This window comes from Haemorhous mexicanus, chromosome 22 (assembly GCF_027477595.1).
Source record: "Haemorhous mexicanus isolate bHaeMex1 chromosome 22, bHaeMex1.pri, whole genome shotgun sequence".
Taxonomy (NCBI): domain Eukaryota; kingdom Metazoa; phylum Chordata; class Aves; order Passeriformes; family Fringillidae; genus Haemorhous; species Haemorhous mexicanus.
This window is the reverse complement of record NC_082362.1, coordinates 5,580,623-5,606,503: the sequence shown is the minus strand read 5'-3', so window position 1 is coordinate 5,606,503 and position 25,881 is coordinate 5,580,623. Positions and strand designations below refer to the sequence as shown.

Below are 25,881 nucleotides of genomic sequence, written 5' to 3'. Positions count from 1 at the left end.
AATCTCGCGAGAGCGGCGGGCGGGGCCGCGCAGGCGCCGCGCGGGCCCTGGAGGTCGTTGGAGTCACCGGTGCCGCCGCCGCCGCCGCTCGCGCCCGCCGTGCCCGCCATGCTGTCCCGCCTCAGCACCGCCACCGCCCTGCGCCGCGGCATCGCCACCTCCGCACAGGTACGGCCCGCGCACACACACCGTCCTCCAGCGCCGCGCAGCGAGACCCCGCGCTTCCTGCTCGCTGCTGGGGCTGCCGCGGAGCTCGGGGGGAAGCCGGGGAGGAGCCCCGGTGCTGCTCGGTGAGGGGGCTGTGGAGCACCGGCGCTGCCCGGTGAAACGGTGCGAAGCGTGGATACAGGCCAGGTTGTTCTCCATTCTGGGCCTGCAGGGCCGGCGTTGGACGTAGTTCCTCCTCCGGGGCTGCGGGGCTCGGGTGGAATGCAGGCCCTCGATGGGGGGGTGCGGGGTCGGGAGGCAGCGCCGGTGCTCCTCGGCTGTGGAGCCCTCAGTCTGCTCGGAGCGGGGCTCTGGGGCTCGGGTGGAGCCCTCAGTCTGCTCGGAGCGGGGCTGTGGGGCTCGGGTGGAGCCCAGAGCTCTCCTCGGGCTCGGGGTAGAGCCCAGAGCTCTCCTGGGAACGGGGCTGCGGGGCTCAGATGGAGCCGGGGGACGGCCCCATACCCCCGCTAAGGGGCTGCGGGGCCGGGAAGGAGCCCGGGACCTCAATGAGGGGACCGTGGAGCCCGGGAGCTCCGCAGTGAGAGGCTGCAGGGCTCGGGTGTAGCCTAGAACTCCTCGGAGAGGGGCTGGGAGCGTGTGCCGGTGCCTCGGGCGGGCAGAGGGCGCGGGGAGCTGGCGGAGCGTGGCTCGGGGGGTCTCGGTGCTGGGTGTGCCCAGTGACAGCACCGTGGTCCTGCGGGTCTCAGCCCAGCCAGGCTGCGAGTGTGACAATCCTGTATGAACTCCCTCTCTCTGATGGTGTGCAGAGAGTGATGGGTTTGCTGCTTCCTCCTTCTAGTACAAAAATGCCCCTGCGTTCCAGAGGTGTTAAGAGCTAAAGCTGGTGGTTGGTTTAGCAGTAATCCTTCGTGTGCCAAAATCCACTTTGCTGGCTCCAGACCACTCTGCAGTGGCTGCACAGATAGAGACCGACCTCTATCCAGTGTTAATAGGCCTGGTGGGATGTAAAAGACTTATTATTGCACCTATAAATACGTGTTGTATAGGAGAGCCTTGTCTAAGTCTTTTCATGGAAACTGTACTTATTAGCAGTGATATTTTGACCCACGGTGTCAGCTCGGTCACAAATGGGGCTCAGCAATGACTCATGCCAGACTTTGCTTCCTTTTGAAGAGTTTCATGCAAAATTATCTTTGTTACAGTAGCAAGAAAACTGGGCTGTGGTTAATCTGGTCCAGTTCTTGGGCAGATTTTTTCCTGTAGCACAGTAATTAAGCTGTTCATGAAGGGACGTGGAGCTAATATAGCTTTTATCTGGAAAGTTTGTGATAAAGAATGGCTTTCTCAGCAGTAATTGCTCATTACGTCCCCACAAGAGTCTTCCATCACTTTGGCAGTGTTGCACTTTAAGGTTGTTCTGGCCCCTGGAAGGAGCTTTCCTCTTGTGGAGCAACACTTTGCAAACAGGCATTTGTGAGAAATTACACCCTGCCAGTCAGTACCTGAGTGAGGATAAGATTGGTCCATGGGGCAACCAAGCAGAGTTGATTTTACTTGATTCTCAGCCATGTGATCAAAGCTGGAAATTGTAGTCACTTAATGTTCTCAGTCCTCAATCTGCAGGTGCTGTTTTGGATTTATATCAGGTCTAAACCTGTTCTTCACATATATGCACTGCATATATGTGAAGAACATGTTTAGAGACCTGATATAAATCCAAAATACTACTGCATTTCTTGTAGTCCATTAAATGTATTGATTTTCCTAATGGAAAGCATATATATATATATATATATTTTTATACTGGCAATGTAAACTAGAAAAACTACAAACCAGATTTGCCCTAAATCAGGCCTGGGCCCACAGGGTGGCAGGTATTAGTCTCAGGTAGGCATTTCTATTGGGAGAAGGGTGATCCCTTGGGTTCCTTTGCCCTAGCTTTGCTTCCCTTTTGAGCTGCAGATCACAGGTAACCATTTCCTCCAACTTGTCCTGCCAATAAACCTCTGGGAGGCTGCTGTGAGGGTCATTTTTGGTAAAAAAATGAGAAGCAGAACTAAAAGTAAAGAAAGAGTGGTGAAATCCCCAGGGTCACTGCTGGGGGCGGGTGAGTGCCAGAACAGCTCTACAACGTGTTTGCTGTCTGTTTTGCACAGAACCATGCCAAGGTGGCAGTGCTGGGGGCCTCGGGGGGCATCGGGCAGCCCCTGTCCCTGCTGCTGAAGAACAGCCCCCTGGTGAGCAAGCTCAGCCTCTACGACATCGCTCACACTCCGGGCGTGGCCGCCGACCTCAGCCACATCGAGACCAAAGCCAGCGTCAAAGGTACCCTGGGAATGGGCTCACTTCCAAAGGGATCCTCCCACAGGGGTGCCTCTGACCCTGAATGCCCATTGCTTCTGAGGGGAAGTCTTCACCCACTGATCCTGAAGCCCAGTATCAATTTAAGTAGCTTTTTCCTCAAGCAGTGAATGATTAATTAAGGTTTAGCTGATTAGATTGACGTGTATGGAGATAAATATGGGCTGTGGTTGCACTGTTGAAGGGAAATGTATGACATCTGGCAGGAAACATTCAGTGAAATTATCTCAGAGTGTTGAATTTAAAAGTTTGACTAGAAATAGGTCTAACACTCCCTGGGTGAATTCCATGTGCTTCTTTTCTCTTAGATTCTGGTGAAATCAAACCTTAATCTGCTCATCTTTCTTTTATCTGAAGATCACCAAAAGGTGACATTTTACATGAATGTGCCAGTCTGCATTTCTCTGGGGGCACTGACTCTAGTGCCAAGGCTTTTGGAGAGTAAATACACGTAGCTGGAGGGACTGAGAGTTTGGAAACAGGTGAATGTGAGATTCTCACCACTCTCATTCTGTAAGTTTTGAAACAAGGATAAAACATCAAATGGAATCCATCCGTAGTTGTGTTTCTTTGCTTTTCAACATTAAGTCTAAATTGAAGGTTAAATTTGAAAAAAGGACTTGGATGCCTCTGGGCATGATTTTATACTTGAAAGTGTCAACTATTTAAAAACTGTCAAAGACATAATGCCTAAATGTCTTCCATTTCAGGCTTCATGGGACCTGAGCAGTTGCCAGAATGTCTGAAAGGCTGTGATGTTGTTGTTATTCCAGCAGGAGTCCCGAGAAAACCAGGTAGGTTCTCTTTGTTGGAAAGCCCCAGGGCTGCTTTGAAGTGGATCTCTGCAGTTCTGCTGCTCAGAGCTGTGTCTGTTGGGGTGTCAGTGGTCTGTCCAGGCTCCTGCCCCAGAGCTCCTTGTGGTATCAGGCAGCTCATTCAGCCTCTCTTAAACTGTCCCTTCTGAAATGGGCTAAATTGATTTCTGGAGTTCCTGCTTGGGCCTGAGCTGCAAAGGCTTTTCATGCAAGTGATCCTAAATCTCCCTTAGTGTTTCTTGTCCCAGAGCAATGCTGAAGGAATAAAAGCTGGTTCTTTGTTTCATTTCTCAGCAGAAGAGAAATAATCCATTTTATTTTGTGTCAATTGCACAGCAACTTCTTGGGGCATCTCTGAATAAATTCTGTTAAGCCTTCCTAGAATGTGTCTGACTTGCTACATTTCTCCTCTGTTTTCCAGTATCCTGTTAGGAACATAACAAAATTCTAGACTTTAGTGCCTAGCTCTTTCTAAATCTTCATTTTTCATGGTTAGAGTAGTTGCTGCAATAGCAGTGGGGGCTGGCACTTACACAACCAGCAATATTTTGCACACAGCAGTTGTCATTTAAACTGTAGTTGTGGAGTCACTTAAAAGAGGGAGGAGAATTGATCTTGGGAGCAGTTGTGCTGCTCTGAGCACCACTGGTGTGGGTTGTGTGGTCACAGTGCACTTCAGGAAGCCTCGGTGAAGTGAGTTCTGACAATGGACAGGTGGGCTGGTTGCTCCTGGGAAGGGCTGATCTCTTTATTAGTGAGAGGAGTTACCTGTGGAGCCATTTCATTACTGCAACTGGAGAATTTGTTCTTGATCTGTGAAACCAGAAGCTGATGTGTGTCTGTGCAGAGCAGAATATTGGATTTTGATTGCATTTCCTGCCTGTGATGGTAACTGTGGGTAACTTAGAATCCTGCCCTGGCTGTGTTTTAGGTATGACCCGTGACGATCTGTTCAACACCAATGCCAGCATTGTTGCCTCTTTGACAACTGCCTGTGCAAAGCACTGTCCAGAAGCCATGATCTGTATTATTTCTAACCCAGTAAGTGTTTTCTGGAGACCTTGGAATGTAGAGGAGCAACCTCATCAAATTCCAGATACTAGAGTAATCCAAATTCCTGCTAGTTTTGACCAGTATGTTTAAAGTCTGCAGTGTATTTGCAGAAGAGCCTTATTCTACTAACCCATTTTTCTTGGCTGTGTTTAATTCAGAGAAAACTTGGATGTAAAAGTGCTTAATATCTCCGAGTTTGTGTGACTGGTTATAATGCAGGCTGGTGTATTAGCTGGGATAAAAGCCTTAGCTCACTAAGGGAGGAGCCTTTGTAATGGGAATGAACAAATTTATTGTCTTAACGGTTATTTAAAATTAATGATTTTTATTCCAGCCTGACTGTAAATTGCTCTTCAATTTAGGCATTAAAGTAATTGGCTACAGTTGATTCCAAATTGGAAGTATAGTTCAAGTTGTTAATTGGCCTGTTAAGTTCATGCATTGGCTTCTTTATTAAACTGCTATTAATCAGTGCTTGCCTCTTCTTGCTTGTAGGTAAATTCAACCATCCCAATAACTTCAGAGGTCTTCAAGAAGCACGGTGTGTATAATCCCAACAAAATCTTTGGTGTTACTACACTGGACATCGTCAGAGCGAATACTTTTGTGGCTGAACTAAAGGCAGGTCATGGTTAATGTGCAGGGGGAGGGATACTGCCTGCTTTGATCATCAGATCTATAAAGTGCCTCCAAAATCAATGCAGAGAGCCAAAGGAGCTCAGATTTCTGTGCAGCTAGAGGCAAAGGCAATGATTCTCTGTCTCCCTTATTTAGAGGAGCCTGAAGATAAGGTTTCTTGCAAAATGTGGTTCAAGAGACTTTGACCTTTCCTTTTCATAGCTGTGCCCTGCAAGTGAGCTACGTGTTGGCCTTAATTCCCTTGGCATTCCCAACCCTGCCATGCAATCAGAGGAGAGGGTTGAGTTGTGTGTGTTTGCAAGTCAAACTCTGTGCTGTGTGTCACAGGATTCTCTGCAAAGTATCAAGAGCTGTAACAGGTTACTGCTCTTAATAGCCCTCCTGGTGTTTATGTTGTGCTGCTCTTTATCCAACCCTGCAGAAATAATATCCTGTAACTGTATGAAGTGGTCAGAGTAACCCAGAGTTCCACTCTGTAGATGTGGCTTTGTCCCTGGAGTGCAGCTGCCTCTGGAACTCCTGCCCTGTGTGTCCTGATATCCAGGGCAGGGAGTGAAGTCACTTGTTTTTCTTGCCCGTGTGCTTCAGAAGCTGGAAAGTTTCATGTTTCCTTTAGGGCTTGGATCCAGCTCGAGTAACTGTGCCAGTTATTGGTGGCCATGCTGGGAAGACCATCATCCCTCTGATCTCTCAGGTAAGTCAGGGTGACACCTGTGTGTGGCAGCACACTCAGCAGCATGTTAGGGTTGATATAAAGTGCCTTTGTGATGGCAGGAAATGTGCTAGGATAGAGCACAGAGAGTTTTCCATGCTCTCATGGCTGCTTTCCTTCTGGGATGGGGTGCAGGATGAGGTGGAAGGCAACAGCCTAAATCTGAACCCATCTGGGCAGTATAAACAGTTTCAGGTTTCCTCTAAAGGAGTTTGGGATAAGAACTGAGGGGTAGTGTGGGTGTTTAGGTGTCCTGGCACTGTTTGTTACAGGCATCTCATGACAGGAATACCTGGCTTCAGGAGAAAAATTGAATTGATTTTGCCTTGATGGACTGGAAACCCCACTTGAAACTCAGGCATTGAAAGGCCCAGCTCAGGCTGTGCAGGGAGGCCTGTTCCAGCCATGACTGGTAGTCTGGCCCTTCAGCCAGGCTGAAATGCATTTCTGAAGCAGGTGCAGTCTCATGGGGAGATGCTGGGATGTGGCCAAGGAGCAGTCTGTAACAAAGGGAGAAAAGCTGTGCTCTAAGTGGGGAATAAAGTATCCTTTACAGAAGGGTTTTCTTGAGAATAAGAGCAAGGGCTTTGGAGCAGCTGAATGCTGAGAGGTGCTTTAGCTAAACAGTCCATTGGGACAGACACAACTGTGCTTAAGCTGCTGGTGTAGCTGTCACTGAAGGTTCAGTGAATTCCTGAATACTGCTGGGAAACTAGATCTTCCATAAGGCTTGACTTCCATAATGCCACGGTGACCCAAATATGTACAAGATGACTTTCTGAAATTCCTAAAGCTTGGAGGGTGTCTGTAGTGCACAGGACTACGCAGTAGTGAGGAGCCATGGCAAGCCCTGGTGTGGCTGTGAAGCTGTGGTTTGTCCCTGAGGAAGCTGGGCATGGCTGGGTTCCTGTTCCAGGCCCTGCAGTAACCCCAGCTCTGATGACTTTTACAGTTGGTCAGTGCCACACAAGCTGTGAGCTGGGAAACCCATTTTGCCCAGTTGGGAACTATTGATAACAACTGCAGTGGTACAAAAAATACTGTGTGTTTATGCTGAATCTGGAGAGGTTCTGGTATTGGTAGTAACTTCTTTTTTTCCTATCCAGTGCACACCAAAAGTGGAGTTTCCTCAGGATCAGCTGGAGAAGCTTACAGCAAGAATTCAGGAAGCTGGGACTGAAGTTGTCCAAGCTAAAGCAGGGGCAGGTGGGTTCTTGAGTAAAGCTCTCAAGTAAGTCTTGTTGGCTGTCTGTAGGGCTGCAGTCCTCTGCAGTTTAATCTTATTCACAGGTTATGAACTGCTGGTTGTCAGTCTCACTGCTTTGCTCTGTCTGCTGCTGCCTGAGCTGGGTTACTAGAAACAGCTCAGTATGTAACACTAAATATTAACTGATTCCACACCACCTATGGCTTTAAAAGAATTTTCTCTGTCAAATTAAGCTGTTTCTTTTATAAATCTGTTCAATTAGATACATGTAGCTGGCCAAAAGCTTCTGCTTTATCTAACTGGCCGTGAACTTGAAGTCAGTGACACTGACATTATTACTGATAACACACTGGTATGGAAGCCTTTGATGCTAAAGGAAGTATCAAATTTCAGCGTGATCTGTTCTGAAAGTGGTTTAACTCTTCCAGGATCTGCCACCTTGTCTATGGCCTATGCTGGTGCTCGATTTGCATTCTCCCTGTTGGAGGCCATGAGTGGAAAGCAGGGGGTGGTTGAATGTGCCTTTGTTCGATCGGACGTGACAGAGGTCCCCTACTTCTCTACACCTCTGCAGCTGGGGGTATGTTCTTCACATCACAGGCCTTATAAACAGCAGCTACTGGTTGTGTCATGTGGGTTTTACTCAGGGGTTTCAGTTTAGCTGAGTGCCTGCTATTGCTGGAGTTAACAGCTGAGTGTGCCTTTAAGAGTCTGCAGCCTTTGGGCGTGGTACTTAGGCACATAGCTCAGCTTGACAAGGATGCTGCTGCTTTTATCTGCTCTTAGACTGCAGGTCACTGAGTAACCAGAGGTTCAGACTTGGCTTAAGGGGTCACTCTTGCCTCACATCAGGCCTGTTTACTCTGGGCTTTCATATGATTAACCAGAGTCAGCAATCCTGTCTCCTCAGCTTGATCTGCTACAAGCAAATCCTCAGAAACTGAGGCACATGGGGAGCTACAGCATGGATTAGGATTAATAGCTTGCTTTCAGGACCTCTGCTGAACTCTGAAAGGAGTGTTCCTTTTGTCACCCATACCCTGGGGGAGTGGAAAACAGTGATGCTGCAGCCCTGGCATGGCTGCTGGGATGCAAAGGGTGGTGTTTGCTGTCTTAGGGGCAGGCTGGTGAGGGGATGGAAGCAGAGGGATATTAAGAGGGAATGTAGACATCTTGAAAACTTGGGAGTGCCACTCTGAGGCAGTTTGAGATGGCAAGCAAAGGACATTCACCAGAGGAGATCCTCTTGCTGGATGGTGGGTGTGGAGTTAGGAAGGATCAGTTAGTGTCAGTCTCCTCTTGAAGGAGCTGCTGGGTTGGCTTCTGGTTTCACACATGTGAACAGTGAATGAGGAGTTTGTGAGGGCTCTAGAAGTTGCCACAGATAGTAAGAGACTTCTTTCCAGGAAGCACAGGGTTGGCAGACTAGAGATGACACAGGTACCAGGCTGGGTCTCTGTCTCAGCTGAATAATACTTAGAGCTGTTAAGCTACTCTTTAGGTCATTCAATGAATGGTTAATCCTTAAATCCTCTTTCCCTCAGAAAAAAGGAATTGAGAAGAACCTAGGCCTTGGCAAGCTCTCCCCCTTTGAAGAGAAGATGGTTGCTGCGGCCCTGTCTGAGCTGAAGGGCTCTATTAAGAAAGGAGAGGAATTTGCAAAGAACTTCAAGTGAAGACTTGACAACGGGGAGGAATTAACTTCCTTAATTTATTAAGGCATCATGTCACTTATCGACTTCTGATTCAAAGCTCATGCTTTGGTTGAAGTCTGTCTGTATTAGCTTGATGCTTGTTGCCAGTGCAGTCTAATCATCAATAAAACAGCCTCATTTTTTCAGTGTACCATGTGGAGGTGTCCTGATGTGCTTGTCCTTTGGAAGGTGGAGGCTGTAGGTCTCTGAGAGTGGATTGGTTTCAGCAGGGATGAAACATCCTTGGAAAGGGGATGAACTGATTACTCCCAACTTGCTGCTGCCTGGGTTTGGGCTCCTTGTTCAACACAGCCACCGGGAACCAGGTGTGACCAGATCAGGATGGGTATAGGGATAACTGAGTGAAATTATGTAAAAGATGTTTTTTCAGGAGGTGGAATTACCTCTATTACCTCATGTTACCTTAATCTCTTATGTAATTTGATTTTAAAGGAGTTAGTGAAAGAGCACAGCCTTTGAAACGTCAGTCCTGCACTAAGACAATAATTAAACCGCTGAGAGCAACTTCTTTCTAGTTAGGAACAAAAGCCTTGATTTAGCATCTCCATAAATTTCTCTTACATTCATCCTCTTGTGAATATAAAAATAAATGTCTGCAAGAAGATGGTGATGACGAGTTCTGTTGCTGACTTCTTTGAAGGTAAGCTTTAATGAAGGAAGCTATTAATTCACTCTTCCTCCGTGCTCTGCGCTGCTTACGCTGTTGCTTTGAATTGCTCTCATCCGTGTAGGCTGAATTCCAAGTTGAACAGACTTTATTTGGATGAATGAAGGAAAAGCCAAAGCCCAGCACCTCTGGAGGAACTGAGGTGAATGTTGGTTTGAGCCAGAGAACATGGGGTAGTTGCTTACAAGAAAGATACCTAAAAGTCATAGGTACTCTTTGGTCACTGCCTTTTATCTTCCTCCCACATGTATTTTTTTTTCTGAGCTCTCTTAACTGGGTTTTATTTTTTTTTATTTTAATTAGTTCATCATTCTGAAGCAGATCACACAGTTGTGACTGTTGTAGTTGCATGGAGAATAAAGTGCCTGGTTCTTTTCCTGCCCTGTGGAAGATGTGGGCAAGGAGGACAGCAAGCACAGTCCTTGTCACTCTGCAGAAATCCAACGTGTTAAAAGCTTGGTTTCTTTACAGGAATAGTAATGAAATAGGAGCGTTGGCAGTCATTACTCAGCAGGCTTGGAACAAAGTAATTATTAGGTGGTATTAATAGAATTAAAGATGGTGTTGGAGGGGGGCAGGGGAGGATGTTGGAACTGGAGGACACTTGAGGAGGAGTGACAGGCCAGACCTGGTAAATGTGGCAGAGACTGTTCCAAACAATAAATGGAAAGCATGTTGGCAGACTGTTCTAACTGGATGTAGCGGTCTTGTCAGCAATTTCAAACCTGAAATAGGCAGCACAGAGTATTAAAAACAGTGTGTGTGCACCTGCTGAGGTGTGTGTCCAGTCTGGGTGCCCAGGTGGTCCAGGGGCACTGCTCCATGAGGCTGCAGGGAAAGCCTTGCCTTGCTTGCACGTTTGTTCCAGTCCTGCTATTTTTAATACAGCAGACAGAGCAGATTTCTGAGCACTGGAGACTTTTCAGAACTTGAGGTTCATCGTGTGGCTTAGGTTATTCAATCTTTTCTTGTGTCAGCAGTCCAAACCCAGCAAAGTCTGGGGGAAATGCATGGACAAGCAGAAAGCTTTGCTTGTACCAGTAGGGACTCAGGGGCAGCATGGGCAAGTGGAGCTGAGGTGGAAGAGGATTATGTCTCAGCACCTGCTGACTTTTAGGTTCTCCAAGGTCTCCTTCAAATCTCCTGAATGTTAACAAAGTCCCTGCACTATTTGGATTTTGGGGTTGTTTCTTCTTCTCCCCAGACCCATGCTGCATTTTTGGAGTTGCAGCTATTCCCTGTGCTGGAAATCTGCTCCTTTTTGGGACAGGAAAGAAGACACCCTTTTGTGGCTTTCTGCAATGAAGTCAGAGGCCAGAAGGACACTGGCTAAAGGTGAGAAATGGTCTTGGGTCAGTGCTCCCTGTGCTGTCCCTGTGGCTGAGCAGTGCTGTGGTGGGTAACAATCCCTCTGAGGACTGGAGATGGTTTGTAAAGGTGTGGGTCATCCCGCCCCTTCTCTCTGAGCAGATTCCCTGGAGGAGGAAGGGGTCTGGGCCATATCCCTCATGGGGAGGAGTAGGAATCAGCTGGGTGTACCCAGATAAGCCAACCCTCTGTCCTGGAAGTTGTTTCTTGCTGCTGTGGCTCTGACACAAGACCTTTATCCTCTCTCCTCCAAGTTCTGCAGCGGGGCTGCCCTGCTGAGTCACAGCACTCCTTCCAGTGCTGGCAGCCTTTGTGATAACCTCCTGTGGAGGGGGGTGACCAGGTCTGGAGGAGGTGAAAAACCTGCCCTGTGCAGATCTCTTGGGTTTCATCCTTTTCACTGAGCAGACTTTTGCCTTGATGGTCTCTAAGCACCTCTTCCCCTGCAGCATCATTTCTGCACATGGAGCTGCCACCTCTTGGGCAGCCCAGCCCTGCAACGGAGCACAGATGTCAAGATACAGAGGAGATGTGTGTGGAGACTAATAAATAAAGATTCTCCAGATGGCCATATGTCAGGTCACTCGAGCCCACCTGCTGCTCCTGTGCTGCTGCAGCAGCGTGTTAAATGCAGGAAAGGATAGAACAAGGAAAAAAGCAAATGCTGAGTGGTGTAACTCAGGCTTCATCCTGATCATCACTGTCCTGGGGGGCTTCAGGTGGGCTGACCACAGGAGCAGGCTGTCAGACCTGTGTCTGTTATTCCTGGGAGATCTGTTTTCCCCTCCTGGCTCTGGGCAAGGGCTGGTGCTTTGGTGTGGGGGTACAGACCTCCCACCCGAGCCCCAGCTCAGCCTGGGGGGCTCTGGGTGCTGGGAGCTGCCAGCAGCCACTTTCCTTGGGGTAAGGCTGGTACAGCTGCAGCAGGCGTGGCTGAGCCTGAGGACAATCCATGGCATTTTGGTGATATTTAGGAGCAGCAGAAGAAAGAACAACAGTTTAGTGCAGCCTCTGCCTTGCCAAAGTTGGCTGTCTTCCCAGCTCCAGCAAAAAGAGCAAGACTGGAAGGACTGGAGGGGGCTGGAGGTGCTTCAGAAAGGTGCTGGGTAACTATTGCCCTCTCTCAGGAACCCACCTCCAAAATTCACAATCTCCAGTGATTTCTCCCCACAGAAGCTGCCAGGACAGAGAGCTGCTGCTGCCCTTTCCCTACCCTGGGCAGCTCAGTTTGTGTACCACCAACCTGAGGGTACCCTGTGCTCAGCCTCACATTACTGGGGCTGGCAGTCCAGAGCAGGCAGCTCATCCTCTGCCCAGGAATGGGGAAAGGAGAGGTGGAAATACACCCCGAGGTTGGCTGGGTGTGGCTGGGGGCACAAGCAGATCTCCCCCACAGCCAGCTCAGCTTCCCCTTTTCCTCCCAGGGCAAGGGCAAAGGGTTTTAACGTGAGCAGGAGCATCACAAACCATCTGAGCTGCGGATTTGGCTTTGCACAGAGCTCTCCCCCTCCCCTGGCTCTCCCTCCTGGCCACAGGCAGTGTGAAATCACCACCTTTGCATTCCCTGCTCTTGATTTACTGCAATGCCCGAGAGCTCCCAGTTCCCTCCTGGGCGCCTCAAAGCAGAGCTGGAGAGCAGCACTGAGGCAGGAGGGTTTGTTTGCATTTACAGGGAAACTTGTTAATAAAGGAGACCAAAGGGACTGCTCTTTTCCTGGCTGTGGGAACAGATGGCTGGATAACACAGTGCAATTAATATGCAGGGAGTCCTGCAGGGGCAGGGATTTGATTGCCTGTTAGGAGAGGTTAGCACGCTCAGGCTGAGCTCTGCCACCACCCTGCCCGTCCCTGGCACCTGCTGCCTGCAGGGACTCTGTGGGGACACTGGGACAGATTGGATAGAGTCACAGATGAGAGTGTGGGCACTGGATATGGGGCAGGATGCAGCTGGGGACTCTGGGACAGTGGCAGGTCTCTGCTTCTCCCATGCTGGGCGATGCTCTGGGAGGGTTTGCAAAAGCAAAGGATGGCTCTGGTGATGAATGGCTGCTCAGAGGTACTTCTAGGCTGGAAGGGCAGTTTTGGATTGTGTTCTCTCCTCCTGGATTTGTTACCTCTGGGTAAGGAGGTGCCAAGGAAAGCAGCAGGCAGGAGTTCCTGGATGAGCTGAGGGAGGTGGGCACAGGAGGTAGGGATCTCCTTGCTGCAGCACAGCGTGTGTACAGAACATTTCCCAGGGCTTCAAAGAGCGACCCGATAAATCCACAGGGAAGAAAAACCCCTGCCAAGGGCTAGGAGGGTTAGGGAACCCTGAGGAAGCAGGAAACCCAGCAAACCCACCCCAGCACTGAGCTGGGCCACGTGGCCACACGGTCAAGCCCAAATCGATGGGAGCCTCCAGCTGCCGGCCCAAGGTCACCCTGGGCACGTGCGGGGCTGTCCCCATGCCCTCTCCCCATCCCATCCTGGGCTCTCACAGGATTGCAGTGCCCCCAACCCCTTTCCCTTCATACCTTTGCTTCCCCCTCCCCATTTTCTGGTATTTTCTTCCCCCCCTGCCTCGTCGAGGTTGTTGAGCACCATGAAAGGCAGCGCCAGGCTTTGATCAGGGGCTGCTGCCGGTGCCGTGCCAGCAGCACGCTCCCTCCGCCCGGCACCGCCACTCCCGGCCGCCCTTTCTTCTGCGTCGGGAGGAGGCTGCTGGAGATGTCGAACCTCAGCGCAAATCCTCACAATTAGGCCTGTTCTGCTGCCTGCCTCGTTTGATCTCCTTTAATTATTTATCGCCTTTTCTTTCTCCTCTTTCCTAAATCCTCTGTTTCTTTCAAGTGATGGTTTCCCTCCTCTCCCCCCAGCCGTGGCTGGCTCTGCCTGTCTGCCTGCAATTACCGACCCTTCTGCTCCATCCATCTCTCCCCTTTTGTTCTCCACCAGATCACTCCTTCTCGCTGCTCTCATGGCTTCAACCTGCCAGCCTGCCTGGCAGCATTTTCTCCCTGCTTTTCTTGATTTTTTCCCACCTGGCTGGCTACTGCCTGTCTCCATCCCATTCCAGGTGTGGTTCTGGCTGTGTCTGCTGCCCGTGCCAGGATCCTGCACCCTGAGCTGGGCTATGCTCCATCTCCCACTGCCGTTCTCCTGAGCTACTGGTCAAACCCTGCAGTAGCCCTGCTACAAAGCCCTGGCTCCTGGCCAAAACAAGGCAGCCTCATGGGGCTCCTGTCCTTGCCATGCCAGGGTCTCCCTGTGCTGCCTTTTCATCCCTCATTTCTTTGTTTCCCAGGGCCTGATGCATTATTCAGCGCTGCGGACGCTGCGGGGTGTGGGGAAGATAATGGTGCTGCAAAGGGCATGGGCTCACCCTGGCCATGCTGGATTTTCTGTCATGGGCTGATTTCCCCCTCCAGCATTAAACCACGAATAGTCCTGACCATGCAGGAGGTTCCTCCTAGGAGGTGACATCTGCTGTCAGCCCTTGAGGGACATGGCAGGGACAAAGGTAGGAGCAGGGGGAGGCAGCAGTGGCCCTGGCAGTGCTCCAGGGGCTGCACCTCTCAAATCCAGCCCCATTGCTTGGCTGGAGTTTAATAGAGACACAGGTCCAACACATGGCCCCTTGTTTCTGTAGTCCTGACATGGATAATGGATGCAGGATGCAGGTTTTGCTCAGCAGATGTAGCAAACCATCCCAAACTGTTATTTAACCCTGGTGGAAAGAGGAGGTTCATGCCCTCCAACCCTGTTTGCATCTGGGCACTGTGACCCTCAGCTGGACCTGTCCCCATGGTTTGCTGCCACCTCAGCCTGTGCCCAGGGACAGGGAGGATGGTGAGGGATGGTATTGCTGGCAGCATTTTGGTCACTGGGTCTGTTCTCCCTCAGGAAACATCATCACCCAGCTGCCGCCAGTTGTGGAGACATCCCCACCAGGACAGGCCCCTCCAGCCTTGGCTGCCCCCAGGAAAGCTCCCCTTAGACCCCATCTCTAACTTCCCATCCCTGTCTCTGCAGAAACTCCCTGCCCAAATCCTGCTCTGGGGCCAAATCCCCCATGGAGTGATGGTCAGGTGCTTTTGTTGGGCTCTGCTTAGGAAGCTGCAGCCCAGTTCAGGAGGGAGCTGTGATCCCAGGAGATGCAGAGCTCAGGCAGTGCAGGGGAAACTGAGCCAGGGGTGGGACCAGGTGTCCCCAGCCAGGTGTGTTTGGTGTCCCTGGCAGAGCAGCCAGGGTGAATTCAGAGTGTTTTGGGAAGTTAAACCCTGGCCATGACCACACTGGGCAGTTTTGAGGTGGTTTAGGGGAGGTTTGGGATCTTTCCTTCTTCTCTGGTTTCACCAATTCCTGTCTGCTGAGGAGGGCGAGTGTTCAGCATCACTGAAGGAAATGAAAATTAATTATGGGCTCATTAACACGGACTCATTCCCTGAGCAGCAGCACTGGGGAGTGTCCCTGTTGGGGACCCAACACCTCCCAAATCACCTCAACCCCCCAGCCATCCCAAAGCCCCCACACCTGCCAGGGTGGGGGTGTTCAGGTGCTCCCAGGCAGGGCTGGAGAATCAGCTGGGAACTGGGCAGGGCTGGGGGCACTGGGGGCACTGGGGGACCTCTGGGGGCATCGTGGTGAGGAGGTGAAGGGTGGGATGGAATTCAGGGTGGAATGTGGGATGGGATGTGATTCAGAGTAGGATACAGGGTGGAATATGGGATGAAATGCAGGGTGGGGTTTAGGATAGGATATGGGATGGGATGGGATATGGGGAGGGAGAGCTCTATGGAAGGATGGGGGGCTCTGTGTAGTACAGGAGAGCTGTGGAGGGATCAAAGGGGCTGTAGAAGGACAGGGTGCTCTGTGTAAGGATGATGGAGGGGGGTCTGTGGAACGACAGGGGGTCTATGGAATTATGGGGGTCTATGGAAAGATGGGGGTTCATGGAAGGACAGGGGCTCTCTGTAAGGATGATGGAGGGGTCTGCGTAAGGACAAGGGTCTGTGGAATGATGGGGGTCTGTGTAAGGATGACGGGGGTCTATGGAATGATGGGGGTCTGTGTAAGGATGATGGGGGTCTATGGAATGATGGAGGTCTGTGTAAGGATGATGGGGGTCTATGGAATGATGGGGCTCTGTGTAAGGATGATGGGGGTCTACAGAATGATGGGGGTCTGTGTAAGGACAAGGGTCTACAGAATGGCGGGGGTCTATGGAAGTACAGGGATCTATGGAATGACGGGGCTGTGTAAGGATGGGGGGATCTGTGTAAGGACGGGGCTCTGTGTAAGGATGGTGGGGGTCTATGGCAGGACGGGGGGGGTCTGTGTAAGTACAGGAATCTATGGAATGATGGGGCTCTGTGTAAGGACGGGGGTCTATGGAATTACAGGGCTCTGTGTAAGGATGGGCTCTGTGTAAGGACGGGCTCTGTGTAAGGACGGGCTCTATGTAAGGACAGGGCTCTGTGTAAGGACGGGCTCTATGTAAGGACAGGGCTCTGTGTAAGGACAGGGCTCTGTGTAAGGACAGGGCTTTGTGTAAGGACGGGCTCTGTGTAAGGACGGGCTCTGTGTAAGGACAGGGCTTTGTGTAAGGACAGGGCTCTGTGTAAGGACAGGGCTCTGTGTAAGGACAGGGCTCTCTGTAAGGACAGGTGTCTGTGTAAGGACAGGGCTCTGTGTAAGGACAGGGCTTTGTGTAAGGACAGGGCTCTGTGTAAGGACAGGTCTCTGTGTAAGGACAGGGCTCTGTGTAAGGACAGGGCTCTGTGTAAGGAAAGGCTCTGTGTAAGGACAGGTCTCTCTGTAAGGACAGGGCTCTGTGTAAGGACAGGTCTCTCTGTAAGGACAGGGCTCTGTGTAAGGACGGGCTCTGTGTAAGGACAGGGCTCTGTGTAAGGACAGGGCTCTGTGTAAGGACGGGCTCTGTGTAAGGACGGGCTCTGTGTAAGGACAGGGCTCTGTGTAAGGGCAGGTGTCTGTGTAAGGACAGGGCTCTGTGTAAGGGCAGGTGTCTGTGTAAGGACAGGGCTCTGTGTAAGGGCAGGTGTCTGTGTAAGGACAGGGCTCTGTGTAAGGACAGGGCTCTGTGTAAGGACGGGCTCTATGTAAGGACAGGTGTCTGTGTAAGGACAGGGCTCTGTGTAAGGACGGTCTCTGTGTAAGGACAGGGCTCTGTGTAGGGACAGGGCTCTGTGTAAGGACGGGCTCTGTGTAAGGACTGGCTCTGTGTAAGGACAGGGCTCTGTGTAAGGACGGTCTCTGTGTAAGGACAGGTGTCTGTGTAAGGACAGGGCTCTGTGTAAGGACAGGTGTCTGTGTAAGGACTGGCTCTGTGTAAGGACAGGTGTCTGTGTAAGGACGGGCTCTGTGTAAGGACAGGTGTCTGTGTAAGGACAGGGCTCTGTGTAAGTACAGGGCTCTGTGTAAGGACGGGCTCTGTGTAAGGACAGGGCTCTGTGTAAGGACAGGTGTCTGTGTAAGGACGGGCTCTGTGTAAGGACAGGTGTCTGTGTAAGGACGGGCTCTGTGTAAGGACAGGTGTCTGTGTAAGGACAGGGCTCTGTGTAAGTACAGGGCTCTGTGTAAGGACGGGCTCTGTGTAAGGACAGGGCTCTGTGTAAGGACAGGGCTCTGTGTAAGTACAGGGCTCTGTGTAAGGACGGGCTCTGTGTAAGGACAGGGCTCTGTGTAGGGACGGGCTCTGTGTCAGGACAGGGCTCTGTGTAAGGACAGGGCTCTGTGTAAGGACAGGGCTCTGTGTAAGGACAGGTGTCTGTGTAAGGACAGGTGTCTGTGTAAGGACAGGCTCTGTGTAAGGACAGGGCTCTGTGTAAGGACGGGGCTCTGTGTAAGGACAGGGCTCTGTGTAAGGACAGGGCTCTGTGTAAGTACAGGGCTCTGTGTAAGGACGGGCTCTGTGTAAGGACAGGGCTCTGTGTAGGGACGGGCTCTGTGTCAGGACAGGGCTCTGTGTAAGGACAGGGCTCTGTGTAAGGACAGGGCTCTGTGTAAGGACAGGTGTCTGTGTAAGGACAGGTGTCTGTGTAAGGACAGGCTCTGTGTAAGGACAGGGCTCTGTGTAAGGACGGGGCTCTGTGTAAGGACAGGGCTCTGTGTAAGGACAGGGCTCTGTGTAAGGACGGGGCTCTGTGTAAGGACGGGGCTCTGTGTAGAGACGGGCTCTCGGAACAGCGCTGCGCGGCGCGGCGCGGTGCAGGCGCGCCCTCCGGCCGGCAGGCGGCGCTGCGGGCGGTGGCGGCGCGCTCCCCCGCGGCGGCGGCGCTCTGTGTCGGGCGGCTCCGTGTGCCGGAGCTGTCCAGCACTTCAGCAGGGGCCGCGCCGGGGCCGCGCGGGAGGGGCCGCGGCCGGCGGGACCCCCGGCACCCCCGGCACCCATCGGTACCCACCAGCACCCACCGGCATCCCCCGCCGCCGACAGCCACCCAGCGGGGCCGGGCCCAGCGGGACGGCGGGGCGAGGTGAGGCGCGGCCGGGCCCGGGGCTGTGGGGCCGGCACGGGGCGGCGGGGCCGGGAAGGGAGAGGAGCGGGGCGGGGGCGGTGGGACCGCGCCGGGCCCTGAGGGGGCCGCTGGGAGGTGCAGGGGGTGGGGGAGGACGGAGCCCCCCCACCCATCCGGTGATGCTGGGGACAGGCAGGTGACGGGGATGGGGATTTGGGGGTGCAGTGCTCTGCAGGGGGCTGGGAATTGGGGTCTGCAAAGGGACATGGATGGAAGGGCTAGGGAAGGCGTGCGTGTGAGTGCTGGGACAGCTGGGGACCACGCAGGGAGGGGTGTGCCAGGGGTGTCCCCCGTGGGGTTTGATGCTCCTGGGGGTGTGGGATGGGGTGAGGAGTCTGGAGATGAGGCGCTTTTTGGGGTACAGGGGGTCCCTCCAGGGACGGGGATGTGCCGGGGGCTCCCTGGTGCTGGGGAAGTGGCTGGGGGGGCACCCACATCCCTCTTTTCTGTGCTGGGGGAAAGACAGGATGGGGCTGGGACAGTGGGTGACCCCCAGCAGTAGGTTTTTGGCTGGGAAGGACGGGACAGGGATGGTCCCTCAGCAGAGGCTGGTGCAGGTGGGAGACGAGGCTGAGACAAGGTTCCCAAAGCCCCTCTTTCTGCTGTGGGGACCCCCAGGCTGTGCTGGGAAGGGTTTGGCTGATGAGATTTCAAACCCTGCGGGTGTTGCACGAAGGAAAGAGAGGGGGCAAGGCTTGGCAGCGGGGAGCCACAGCAGCAACTCAACCGCTTGTCTTTTGGGAGTGTTTTGTTCTTCTCCTTCCCAGATCAGGTTTGTCCCCTGGGATGTCCGGGCTGTGCCATGCAGGGGGCTGGGGGTGATGGGTCAGGCCATGGCTCAGGGGGACTTTCAGAGGACACAAGTTTATTCATTCCTTCCAGAGCAAGATTTCAGACTGGATGTGTCTTGGTTTGCCTGCACTCCCACTGCTATAGTGGGGGTCACCTGGAAGCTGGCAGCATTTGGGGGTGTCTCAGGTTGATGACAAATGTCAAGGACCTTCTCTTAGGGTGCAGATGCTCACTGGTTTCATTGCCCTGGCATGTGGATTCTTCTCTGGCAGGAGCACAGGGACACCCACACTATGGGGGGATTTTGGGGACAGTGTTTGTGTCCACACACACATCGTCATCACTCTGTCCCACTCTGCCAGCATGGCCTCACACAGTGCCACCCTCTGTGTCTCACCTGCTTTCCCCAAAATCCCCCTGGCATCCCACCTGCCCCCCCTGCCCCAGGACTCATCCTGACAGCACGTGCAGGGAATGTCAGGAGCTTTCAGAGCCACAAATTGGGCAGATTTGAAGGGAATCTTTGGACCTTCGTCCCTATTGGGAATGCCAAGCAAGGGTTTTGCCAGGCAGAGGGGTGCAGGGGTCTTGGTTGGCTTTGTCTCTGGTGCCAAGAAAATTATGTTTTTCCCCTGGACAAAGGGTCTCGTGGCCCAGGGGCCAGATCCAGTCATGGATGGGTGTTTGGCAGGGGGTCCTGGACGCTGCTGGAAGAGGGAGCAGAGGGTGCTCACCCAGTATCTCTGGGCAGGGGATGCCTGCAGGGTGCAGGTCACCCTGTGGTGTTGGTGCTTATGCTGAGGGTCTGCCGGATGTAGGGGGTCCCCAATCCCCAGAGCCCTTTCTCCTCCTCCTCCTCCTCCTTCCTGTCTCCCAGCTCCCGTTTTCCCCGGCCAGGTGGCCCGTGGCTTATATAATGTGCTCAAACCCCGGAATAGCTCCTCCCGTTACACAACCACCCAGCCAGCCACGGGGAGGGGGGGTGTGGGGGGGATTCCCAGCTGGATGCTCCCCCTGCACTGGCCGTGACACCCCTCTACCTGCAGGGCTCAGCTCCAGGGGTTGTTCACTGGGATTGTGTCCCCGTTGGGGAAGGTGACCTCATTGTGACAGTCATCACCCTGCTCCTCCATGTGCTCAATAATTGCTTTTATTTGTAGTAGTGTTATTACTCCCCTTCCTCAGAGGGGTGATGGGCCTCGGGCTGACTCTACCTCCTCCTGACTCCTTGCCCAGCAAAGCAAATGGCCCCAAGATGCAAAACCTGGGGTGGCTGTTCCCCTTCTCCATCCTCTTTCCTTGTTTAAGCACCTCCTGTTTGGGGAAGGTCTGGCAGGGCATTTCCAAGGGGATGAGGGAAGTGTGGCCAAAGAGGAATGGAGCTGGGGATCCCATAGGAAAGCCCATCAGCTGGATCTGCTGCCTCCCCACTCAGCATGGGGGGATTGCTGTTCCCACGTGGATGTGCTGCTCCTTTCCCTCATCCCTGATTCAGGAATGGGGTCACTGCGTGGGGCTCCCTCCCTATCATGGGGTGACCCCTTTCCCACCAGCTCTTCTCCAGCCAGAGCTGAGAACAGAGCTTCTCAATAGCCAGCAGCCTAAGGGGTTCAGGCTGGGGGGGCTTCAGCTGTGGCATTTTGGGGACAGGAGTTAATCCTGGCTCCTCACCCTCCATTGTGCCCTTTTCCCTGGATCATCTCCAGGGGATCTCTGTGCCCACACCCCTGTGTGATGCTTGTCCGGTGTGGGACCAGTCCCCAACCCTGGCTCCCCCATCCCTACATCCCCAAGCCCAGGAAGGAGCCCAGTTGCTTAGCAACTGTTTAGCTTCTCCACCAGCCTCCTCATCTATTTTAAAATATATATGTATTTTTATATATATATGTGCATATATATATCTGCACAGACGTAGGTATGCACATGCATCTGCAGCTCCTGACCCCCCAGCCAGCATCCATATATTCTTTACTAATTGCTTTAAAGTCTGTGAGGTGTCAAATTCTGTTCAGGCAGCTCTAAGAAAGATGCCCTGGGCTTGGGGAAATCGGGATGGAAGCACTGGGACAGCTGTCAGCAAAGCATTCCCACTGCCCCTTCCCAGGGGCATCATCCCTATGCCTTGGGGCTGGAGGGCAGCGCTAACGAGCCCTAGAATGGCTGCACTTTTAAAGCTACATTTGCCTTTTTCCCTCGTTCTTGAAGGTCTGACTCACAGTTTTTGGCACTGGAAGGCAGCTCCGGAGAAGGTCAGCCCAATTAATGGCAGCAACCCCGGACTTTTCCTCCTTGTAACTCCAGCTGGGTGTTCAGAGGAGGCTGGCTGCCTGGCCATAGTGTTCTGGCGTATTTTGTGTCCTGAAAAAAAAGATCTTCTCCCAGCTGTCGCCAGAGCACAGACAGGGAGCAGCCTGGGATGGGGCTGTGCCTGCCTGGGGACAGGGTTATGGTTTCAGTCAGTGGTGGTGCGTCCTGATGAGATCCCAACAGGCAGGAGAACCATGGGGACCACCCCTCTCAGCCTCTCTGGAGTGACTGGAGCATCCTCACCTCATCTGGGCTGTCGCTGGCGTGTTGGGGCCGAGCTCTGGCACGCTCAGTGCACGAGTGGTCCAGGGAGCCGCCGTCCTGGGCTCGGTGCCCACATCCCGTGCCCGCATCCCGGCACTCGGGTGCTCACGGCCGCCCCGGCTGGTGCAGCTGGATGTGGCGAGAATTAATGGAGCACCGGCCGGAGGCGGCTTTAATTAGCACCGAGACACGGGGAGGGGGCAGCATGCCCGGGGACCGCTGCCGCCTTTCCCTAGCGAGGGAGAGACGCTGGGAGAGCATCCAGGCACCCGGGAGAGCATCCAGGCACCGCCGGCTCCCCGCTGCCATCCCCGCTCCCCCCGGGAAGCTGCTCCAGCCGCAGTACGGCGGCAGGGCCCTGCGGCGGCTGCTCAGCGCCGGGGGCTGAGCGGGGCCCAAGGGGGGATCTCAGCAGAGCCGGCTGGGAAGGGGCTTGTTCTGGGCTGGGAAATAAAAGGGCCAAAGCAGTTTGGTGAAATAACGCTCTTTTCCCCATCATTTTGCTCCTTTCCTTGCGAGCTGGACAAAGCCCGGGTGGGACACCCCCAGGGGTGGGACGTGGGGACAGTCACATCATTGGGCCACCCCAGCGTAGCCCACAGGGAGTGAGCTCCATTCAGAGCTTGGCTGGAAGCCAGCAGCCCCAAACCCTGGCCTCGCACCCCGAGCTGGCAGGGCCTGTCCTGGCTGTGTGACAGGGGCACAGTGCAGTGTGCCTGTCCTTCTGTCTGTCCTGGCAGTCTCTGAGCTGGTACTGCCGGTGTCCAGGTCCTCTGGGTGTGATTCAGCATGGCTGGAGAGGGAGGGAGAGACCCAGGCATGGGATGGAGGGTGGTGGTGGAAGGTGAGGAGAAGGAGAATGGGAAAGAGGGATGAAGATGGAATATGGGGATGGAGGAGAATAGAGAATAGGGATGGGGATGAGGATGGTGGATGGAGAGGATGATGAGGAGGAGGATGGGGGATGGAGGATGAGGATGGAATTTGAGGATGAGATTGAAGATAGGGATGGAGGATGAGGATGGAGGATGGGACATCTCTGAACACTTCCAAAAGCTCTAATCCAGGTATCAGAAAGCACCTGCAAGCTGAAAAGCTGGATTGACCTCCTCAAGGCCCAAGGTGGCATGTAGGAAGAGGATCAGGATCCCAAGATATGTGGGCGAATGCCTGGTCAATATGGGAAAAGAGGGATTTGCTCAGGAGTCTCCCCAGCAGCTCCAGCCCAGGGTGCCAGGGTCCCTCCTGGGTGGCAGTCAGGGAATTTGGGAGGTGGGAATGGATGCCAGCAGTTGTCCCCAGCTACATCCTGCAGCCTTTGGGAGTGTGTGGAGACACAGAGCTCACCCCAGGATGCCTGCTCTCCCTCTGGGCAAGGCAGCCAGGCAGTGGCTGCCAGTGATTGATGTTTTGTGGGTAATTACTGCAGATAATGAAATATTTAACCATCATCTTTATTATCAGGGTAGCTCCGAGCCTGGTGGGAAACCACTGCTGTTTGGCCAGGGCTGTGCTGATGGGTTTGGTGCTGATTTTGGTGCTGGCAGAGCCAGGTGGTCCCTGTGTGGTGGCCAATGGATTGAGGTCGTGGTGGAGGCAGCCACTCTGCATCCCTGAGCTGTCCCTTGTGAGTGCAGGGCATGGCTGGGGATCTCCTCGTGGGGCAGGGAGAGCACAGACCCAGCTGGGGACATGGGCTCCCTCTGCCCTGATGCCTTGTCCCCATTGTCACCAGCAGTGTAGGGCTGGCTCTGTTTGGCACCCAGAGATTTGCCTGGGGCACCTTTGGAGAGCTGGGGGGAGGGTTGTGGGTGGGTTTTTCCCATTCCTTTGTTTCCCTGCCCGTGCTGGGGCTGAGGCAGGGGGCTGGTGGCAGCTCCCACGGGTGATATTGCTCCAGGCTGAGGGGACACTGAGATGCAGTATCACGTCCACCCCCAGTCCATCTCCACATTCCTGGCCCCAGGTGCAAGGGGATTTCTCCAGCTCCCTCCTTTTCATGGGAACCTTTCAGGGAGCATTTCCTGGTGGATCTGCATGCCTCCCCCACAATGCAGCCTTCTCCCACAGGTACCCATCCAGCTGCCAGTTTGTCTCCATCTACCTGCCCAGCTCTGTATCCCACACACTCTCAAGGTTTTTCAGCAATGAATTTATCCACTGCTGGGCTCAGGATTAATGAATTCCCACCGGGGACAAGCAAGCAGAGGCTGCTGCAGAAAGCATCTTCTCTTTTTCCCTCTCCTTCCCTGAGCCCCTCTGTAGGGAGAGGTTTCTAAGTAGGGAGCTTCCCCCTTTCTCTAGCTTCCTTCCAGGTTTTTGGCTTCATGTTCTGATGGGAGAAAGAAGTAGAGGAGCTCCCAGGACAGGTTTTTCTGCAGCATCTCTCTGTTCTCCAGCCTGGAGCCATCCTGGGATATGGAGGGGGGCTGGGTTCAGGGTGGGCAGGGAGGGCTGAGCAGGGCTGTGGGGCGACATGGGGTTTGAAATGTGGGTGCTGCAGGCAAGGGGGGACCCTCCAGGTGTAGGCATGAGCATCCAGGAGTGCAGAGCCCTGGCTGGCTCCTGCTGCACCAGTGCCTCTGTGGAAATAAAGGCTGCTGGCTCCTCTCTGCATGGTAGTAATGGGGGGGGGGGAAAGAAAGAAAAAAAGGCTTGTAATTAAGCACTCAGCTGCTGTCCTCCCTGGGCAGACTTGTCAGGAGATAAATTACTCTGTGGGACAGCCAGTGGCAGCAGGAAAGTCAGGGATGTCCTGTGGGGATGCTGTGGGGCGGGAGATACCTTCTGGCCCCACCACCCCAGGGAGGGCTCCGAGGTATTTTCTCTTTTCCAACAGCAAAGAAACCTCATCAAAGCCTCTCGTGGATGATCTGCCTTCCCACCTTAGCTCTGTCCCAACTGGCATGGCCATGGGAAGCTCTGAACTGCCTGGCAACCTGGTGGAATGGCACACTGGAAATGGCAAACCTTTCCTGGGCTCGAAACAGTGTGGATCAGTCCATGTTCCATCTGCCCTTCCTACTTCTACTGGGCTTAGGGATGCCCCCTGCCCTGGGCCAGTGTTTGCCCCATCCTCCATGGGCAGCGTGTGCCAGCCACCCAAGGATTGGCTGCTTCCTGCATAGGACATGACATTCAGGCATCACCCATCCTTGGAAAAGCTTCTCCAGCAGGATCCATGGGATAGAAGCACCTCAGAGAAGTGTCTTTCTGGCTAAAGCTGCTTCTCCAAGCCCAAATCCAGCTTGGAGAATGAGACAGGATGCTCTGCCTTTGCTCCTGATCGTTTCTCTTTGTGCAGGGCCCCTGTAAAGGCAAGGTGGTGCCTCCGCAGCCTGGTGGAGCTGGTGGTTAATGCAGCAGATCTCCAGTGGGAGCATCCCATGCTCAGGAGAGGGCTGGAGTGCTGGACAGGGGAGCTGGGGCAGGGCAGGACAACAGGGACAGCGAGGAATGGGTGCTCAGCCATGCGCCGATGGCCCGAGGGCGCTGAGACAGGGCTGTGTCTGTCTGGTTGATCCAGGAGATTTGGGAGCATCTCCTCCCTCAGGCTCGGGGAGCATCAGCCAGAGCCTCAGCACAGCAATGCTGCTTGGGAACAGTTGTCCTCTTCCAGGGGTTATTTTTGGAGCCATGTGAGGACACATTGACTGTGTGGTGGAAAGAGGAGGCAGAGACACGTGAAGTGAAGGAGCAGGGAGAAGGCAGAGGGGCAGAGGCTGGTGGGGATCCTCATCTCCCCATGCAGCCCATGCTGGGCCGTGCCAGAGGAGGCCAGGCCATAGCCAAAGAGTGATAGGCCATGGCCCAACAGCATCAGCAATGTTTGCTGCCTGAGCCAGGCATCAGGATGTCCCACCACTGCAACTAAACCAGCCAGTGCAGCTGGGAAATTCAATGGGATATCTGAGGTCTTTGGGTCCCTAGAGGACTGTAAGGATGGATACCTGTCCATGCTCCAAACCCACAGTGGCTGACAATGAGGTTCATGGCATCCATGTCCTGCTGCTGTCTTGGGCCCCACAGACCCACCCTTGGCCAGGTTTTTCCAGTACAAGGCTGGAGCAGAGCACCCTCCTCTCTTTCCCTGGAGCCAGCCCTCTTGTCATGGTGACAGAAGCAGCCCCAGCCTTGCTTTTGAAGCAAGGTGCAGGGACATCTAGTCACTGTCCTTATCAACCTGCTTTCAAGACCGATTTTACCCTCAGGTCCTTGCAGGGTCCCCTCACTGTCACGGGGTGAGAGGGGAAGCAGAGCAGGCACTGACCCTGACTCTTTCTCTCCCTCCCAGGCAAT

General features: G+C 53.5%; 1 protein-coding gene across 1 annotated transcript; it reads left to right on the top strand.

Moving 5' to 3' along the window:
- Positions 1–7: 7 nt before the first annotated feature.
- On the top strand, positions 8–8,800 carry MDH2 (malate dehydrogenase 2). The gene is made up of 9 exons (XM_059865879.1): positions 8–168; positions 2,325–2,493; positions 3,240–3,323; positions 4,276–4,385; positions 4,893–5,018; positions 5,653–5,730; positions 6,855–6,954; positions 7,384–7,535; positions 8,500–8,800. The coding sequence occupies exons 1-9, from the start codon at positions 109–111 to the stop codon at positions 8,629–8,631; spliced, it is 1,011 nt and encodes a 336-aa protein (XP_059721862.1). The 5' UTR covers positions 8–108; the 3' UTR covers positions 8,632–8,800.
- Positions 8,801–25,881: the final 17,081 nt, after the last annotated feature.

What these genes read in the sequence shown, in the direction of transcription:
- MDH2 (XM_059865879.1), top strand. Translation starts at nt 109, where the DNA reads ATGCTGTCCCGCCTCAGCACCGCCACCGCCCTGCGCCGCGGCATCGCC. An exon ending in CCAAGCTAAAGCAGGGGCAG is followed by an intron (nt 6,955 to 7,383) that starts GTGGGTTCTTGA and finishes TAACTCTTCCAG; the next exon opens with GATCTGCCACCTTGTCTATG. An exon ending in CTACACCTCTGCAGCTGGGG is followed by an intron (nt 7,536 to 8,499) that starts GTATGTTCTTCA and finishes TCTTTCCCTCAG; the next exon opens with AAAAAAGGAATTGAGAAGAA.